The following is a 6,152-nucleotide window of genomic DNA, read 5'->3' on the forward strand; positions in this document are numbered from 1 at the left end:
CTACAGGAGCCAGCAGTGTGCCCTCGCAGCCCACAAAACCATCTGTGTCCTGGGCTGTATCAAGAGGATTGTGGCCAGCAGTTCGAAGGAGGTGATTCACCTGTTCTACTCTGCTCTTGTGAGACCCCACCTGGACTACCGGGTACAGTCCTGGTGCTTCCAACAGAAGAAGGGCATCGAACTCTTAGTCCAGAGGAGGGCCATGAAGCTCATGACTGGAGCACTTCCCCTAAAAGACAGACTGAGAAAGTTGGGGATGTTCAGCCTGGAGAAGAGAAGGTTGCACAGATACCTCATAGCAACCTTCCAATATCTGAGGGGGGCCTAAAGGGAAGCCAGAGATGGACACTTCATCAGGAACTGTAGTGACAGGACAGAGAGTAATGGGTACAAACTGAAAGAGGAAAATTTAGGTTAGATATTAGGAAAAAATTTTAACTGTGATGGTGGTGAGATACTGGAACAGGTTGCCCAGGGAGGGTGTGGATGCTCCAATCCTGGCAGTGTTCAAGGCCAGGTTGGATAAGGCCTTGAGCAACCTAGTTTGGTGGGAGGTGGCCCTGCCCATATGGCAGGGTCCGTTGGGACTAGATGGTCTTTAAGGGCCATTCCAACCCCTTAACACTCTATGATTCTATGATTATATGGGTCTCTTTACTTAGCATACTAAAGGGACATTTGGTTTTATCTTTTTCATGAAAATCTCTGTTTTGATCTGATCAGATGAATGATCCAGAAACAAAGGGCTCTGCTGAATGTCTAGTATGCCTGTACCTCAAAATGACAGAGCTTCCCACACATTTTCAAATTCCATTACAGAGAAACTGAGCTGAGGAAACAGTACAAGGTTTGGAAATATTTTGAATGCCTATATAATTTTATATAATAATTTTATTGTTCTTTTAATTTTAGTTCAAAGAAAGATTTACTTTTATGTTGTTTACCATATGATGCCTGGTATGTAAATTCAGGTTGCTTGCTGGAAAACTTGTTTTCCAAATATAATAGTTGGTGTTACTGTGTATTCATGTGAACTGAAAATCTTTGTAATTTAAAAACTGATTACGTTCTTTAAGGACTGAACATTTAGCAATGTAGTCAGTGTCTAATGTATTAAAAACTTGTCACTTGAAAGTTCTGAACATTGATTTTGGCAGGAATTAAATAGTCTGGGTCCCATGCATCAGTAGTCACATCAGATCTTGGCCAATATGTTGTGCTGCATTTGGTTCTGAATTAGTAGTCGCACTTTTTTCATCTGGTGAACAATACATACCTCCTGTTGACTTCAGATCATTTACTATTTGTTCAAGAGTAAATTGGGAGGACAACCAGACTCAAGCTCTCCTTTCCACTACTCCTAACAATCTCATCATTACACCAGTTTAGATCTGCCAAGCCTTTCATCAGATGTAGAAATGAACGGAAAGGTTACTTCTGCAGCATAATAATTAGTGCATTTACCATTTAGTGTAAATTGGTTCATCCATTTAGCAATGTTTATCTTGTTATAAACAGTGAACTCCCCTTCTCACACAGCTTATGTAAAGAGCACTATGCAAAGAACCAGGGCTTCAGACTGTGTCTGTCTAGTCAGTACACAAGAGTCTGGGCTAGTGCAGGGACAGCTCCCATGGAAGGCATAGTGGCTGAGAACCACAAGCACAACACACTCCAGAAAATCAGTATCTCCTGGAGATACCAACTGCTTCCTGTGACTCCATTGTAACACAATGATTCTCCTTCTACTTTGCTCCAAGGATACAATTGGGATGCAAGCATTAATATCTGTAAACGTATAAAGGTCCTCAAATACAAGATGTCATAGAACTGCCAGGCCTCACAACAGTATTAAAGCAGCATCATCAGCAGCAGCAGGATTTATCTGAGTAGGAGAAAGAGGTTTACCAGCGTTCACACACCTAGAGAAGCGCGTGCATTAGGAACTGTGTGAAACCTTTGTATTCCAGCCCCCGGTACTGCTGTACACAGCAAAATGGTAAGGCCTAGCTGGTGTGCAGCACTTGAAGGTATGTCAGGAGAAGTGAAGGCCTTCTGTCCATTCACAAAGAGACTGTACATGGACTGTAAAATGTTTTAGGATGGCGGTGTTTTAGCTACACTATTGTTAAAGCATATGCAAACCATAGCATTCAAAAGCTACTCTTTCTTGTCCTGCAGATTTTTTATCACAGGGTAGGTTGTGTTTGTTAAGGGGTGGACATTGTCAGGCTGCTTCTACTTTCTGCTCTGAAGACAGCTACTAACTGTACTAGCTTAGTGCACAAAGTGAACTGATTTGTGCAGTAGCTGAAATCCTGGAAGAGCTAGAACCCCGTTTTCACAAAATGCTGGGATAAAACTAGCTCTTAAAAAAACTTCAAATAACTAAAGCAATAGAACATAATATTTCATTAAAAAAACAAACAAAAAAACAAACAAAAAAACCCCAAAAACAAAAACAAAAACAAACCCAACCCAAACCAAACCAAACAAAACAAAACAAAACAAAACAAAAAAAACCAACAAAAAAACACGCCTCCAAAAACAAACCAACAGAAAATGGTCTTTTATACCCTAGTGCCTCCAGCAAGAAAACTGACATAAATAGCTTTTCTGGTATAAAGGCAACTACCTACAATATGTTGAAAACTCATAATCAAAAGGAAAAATAAATACTTCAAGTTTTCCATGTACCAGACAAACAGGATTCTTTGCAACTACAAGATGACTGTGTCAAACTAAGGGCACCAGCTCCCTGAAGTGCTTTGAAGTAACAGTTACTGAAATGGGATAAACAAGTAGTAGGACCATGAGAAGTACATCACTGCACAAATGTTAACTGAAATCATACCTTATGATACATTAGCTCATAAAGTTATCTAACATAAGCAAAAGTAGGTATCAAAATAATAGTCAACAGAAGGAATTCCAACAGTTACAGTCACTTCTGTCATCTCAATTTTTCTTTTCATAAGAATTACTCCATCAAGCTGTTGACAAATCATACATCAAAGTTTATTAAGACAGAGGAAAAACAGGGGTATCTGATTTTACACTCAAGTAATTGACAAATGCAAGTCTTTAACAATAAAGCTTCTATCAGAACCCAGGAAACAAAGCCATTATGCTGTGCAAACACCTTTCAGTGGAGTACAAACAGCTTTGGGCAAATAATACAATGTCTCATATCCCTATTGCCCGGCGGTAATTAACTCTGTTACAATTTTGTTCTCCTGCAGTGAAAAACTGTAGCCCAATTCTGTGAAACTATTGCCAGGGATCTTTTCTAAGGTATAGATAAAGGAGTCTGTGAAAATCTGCTTGTGTTAAAATGTAGTCTATTGAAAGAGCAATACTTAATATTTTAGTGAAAAAATGGCAATATTTTTTAACTTTGGGAACTATAAAGTGAATTGAGTGGCAATTTTGTGGGGGATTTTATTGATTTTTGTTGGGGGATTTTTTTTTTTTTTTTTTTTTTTTTTTTTTTTTTTTTTTTTTGTTTAGCTAAGCTGGAACATCAACGATCACCCTTCAATCTGTGCTTGCACCCACCCAGCTGAATTATCATGAACAGAGTAATCTACTGCTGCTAGGCAGCTTTCAAAGGTGATACTTGTCTGAAGGTCCTCTTAGGGCTGTAAATTTCATTTCTACATTGTAATTGTGCATTCTGTCCCTTTCTTCCAAAAATGGCATGCAGAAATCAGGATCTGGAGAACATGATCTGCCCACCCAATTACTTACATAAGACCTGCCCATAGCCATTGCTTTGTGCCCTACTGAACAGAGGCACAGAGGAAGTGGAAGAATACAAAAATCAAAACACATAACTCTGAAAGATAAAAGCCAAGATTTCTAGCAAAGAGTGGCAGTGTCCACAGCACAAGATCAGAAGGAAATTCTTTGAGCTGTGGAGAGCTCATCTTCCTGTGCTCCTTATTCTGTTGCTGTTACAGATTGTGCTCCTTGGCTCAAGCTGGAACACCCTAACAAGTCAGAGAAACTTGTGGCAGACATTCTTGGCTGAGCTATTTTACCTTTGGTACTTACAGAAACAGACACACTACTGTCTTTCAACCTTATACCACACAATCTGACTGAACATGAATAGAATAAGACTATTTACATCTCCCATTTTGCAGCAGGATTTTTTACTTTGGTTTTGGTCCCAATCTTCTGTGGAAGTCATATGCATCAGTTAGAGAAGCCTAAATGTTTAACTAGCAACATAGGTTTCTCACAAGGAATCCACAAGTACGATAGACTAATTGACTAAACCCAGAATTTTAGCAAGTTCTTTCTACATTGTAAAAGAAACGTGTGCATAATGGTCTTGTTATAGTTCTAATAACCTTCTAATGCAGAAATACACAGAATTCCTCATCAAAATAGTTAAGTCTTCAGTTTTGGAGAAAAAAGTGCAAACACCAAATTAACTAAGCCTTAAACCTGGTTTGCCTAGAAAAAAGCTGAGTACAAAAAATAAACAAGAGACAAAGCCCATATTCCTAATCTGATTTACATAGCCTTACATGTAGTTTTCTGTGAAATACATGTTAAGGAAAAATGGTGATCTCATTCTTAGGTGTATCTACTTGATAATATGAATACAGGCTACAGGAGTGGCATGTTCTAAAATACTCTATGAATATTCTAAAAGAAAAAAAAAAGCCTTTCATGTTTCCTTAGTTCTCTTAAGTCTCATCCATGTGACAGCAGAAGTGAGCTGTTAGGTGTTAACTGTCATTACAGAGAATGTGAGCGCGAGCACACAAGTTAGAGCAGTCTGCTCGCTAGCTATCTGGTTAGGACTAATTTCAAATCTCTTGTCATCTTGACTGGAAGATTAATAGCTGCTTCCTCCTGATTTAATATTGAAACCAAAATTATGGAAATTGTTGATGGCCTCTCTCACTTGCTAAATTTATAAACTCTTACTGTGAGCTTCTCTATGGTTTTACTTCCTCATTCAAAAAGTTTTTACCCTTCTCTAAGGCAATATTTAATCACAAACAATATAAAATTATCTTTTTGTAATGAGGACAGATCATACAAATCCCTTTTACTAGTACAGTCTTGTATCATCTTTACTCTGTTATACTGAACAGTAAGAGGGGTTTGCAGAAATATCTACTACACATTTTTTGAAAGTTTCCCAGAACCAAAGCTCAGTCACACCCAACCCCAAGCTGTGTTCAGAAATTCACTTCATCTGAACGTTTTCTTGAAATCACTGCTGCCCATTCCTTCTCCTTGCGTACACGCCAAGGCAGGCGCAGAATCCGACCACACTGACAGCGAGGCCGAGCAGGAAGGCAATGGTATCTCCTGCGTCCAGGGCTTCAACTACGGGCAGCACCAGCAGCAGTGACACGAGGACCAGGAAAAGTTTGGAGGCGTTCTCGGTTGAAGGCATGCTGACAAGCAGCTGACCCCAAGGGGAAGTTAAATGAAGAAAATGGTGGACAGCAGGTACTTCACTGGTATCTACAAGAAAAACAAAAGGAATGTTACATGATGTTCCTTCCTCCTCTCCTGGATTTGTCTTGCCAAAAGCCAACTGATTGATGCATTACAGGTATCTGTGTGGGGCTCATGAAATCTAGGTTTAATCTTCCCAATTACCAAAGTAAATGACTTATTATCATGAGACAGCCACAGTGGATTTGCTATCTTGTTATGTAACTCTGTGGAAACTAATCTTTTGAAGACTTACCGTGAGGTAAAGTCAGAACAGGCTCTCCTGCCTGCAGCTACCAGAGCCTGCTTACCCGGTGCCTTGCTACGCGGGCCTGTTTCAGCAGGTGTTCACGGCCTGATGGCTGCCGCACATCACTCCCACACACTTCCTAACGCCGGCCATCCTCGGGATCCGTCAGCATGGACAGACTGCGGTACACTGGGGAGGGCGTGAATTTAACCTCCGGGGCAGTGTCACCGTGCTCACCCTCACCGCGGGACAAACGTCTGTCGTGGTTCCTACAACTTGGAGAGGCGCTCCCCAGGAGTGCGCCGGGACCAGCCCGGACCGCCCTCTCCGCAAGTTCTTCCCGCGGGGATGGCTCGTTCGCGGGGTGCACACAATAAAATCCCGCGCTGGGACACCCGAATAAGTGGCTGCCCCGCTCGCACTCCGGCGGAGCCAG

General features: G+C 40.8%; 1 protein-coding gene across 2 annotated transcripts; it reads right to left on the reverse strand.

Moving 5' to 3' along the window:
* Positions 1 to 2,996: 2,996 nt before the first annotated feature.
* Positions 2,997 to 6,109, reverse strand: SMIM30 (small integral membrane protein 30). Of its 2 annotated transcripts, none has more exons than XM_031061393.1 (2): positions 5,723 to 6,109; positions 2,997 to 5,493 (listed from the first exon to the last, which is right to left on the reverse strand). In XM_031061393.1, exon 2 carries the CDS (start codon positions 5,420 to 5,422, stop codon positions 5,237 to 5,239), a length of 186 nt encoding a protein of 61 aa, XP_030917253.1. In that variant the 5' UTR covers positions 5,423 to 5,493; positions 5,723 to 6,109; the 3' UTR covers positions 2,997 to 5,236. The 2 variants fall into 2 exon arrangements, with proteins under 2 accessions (XP_030917253.1, XP_030917252.1); XM_031061392.1 differs by having other exon boundaries at positions 5,778 to 6,108.
* Between the last annotated feature and the right edge of the window lie 43 nt (positions 6,110 to 6,152).

The sequence above is a fragment of the Geospiza fortis genome, unplaced genomic scaffold, assembly GCF_000277835.1.
Source record: "Geospiza fortis unplaced genomic scaffold, GeoFor_1.0 scaffold429, whole genome shotgun sequence".
NCBI lineage: Eukaryota > Metazoa > Chordata > Aves > Passeriformes > Thraupidae > Geospiza > Geospiza fortis.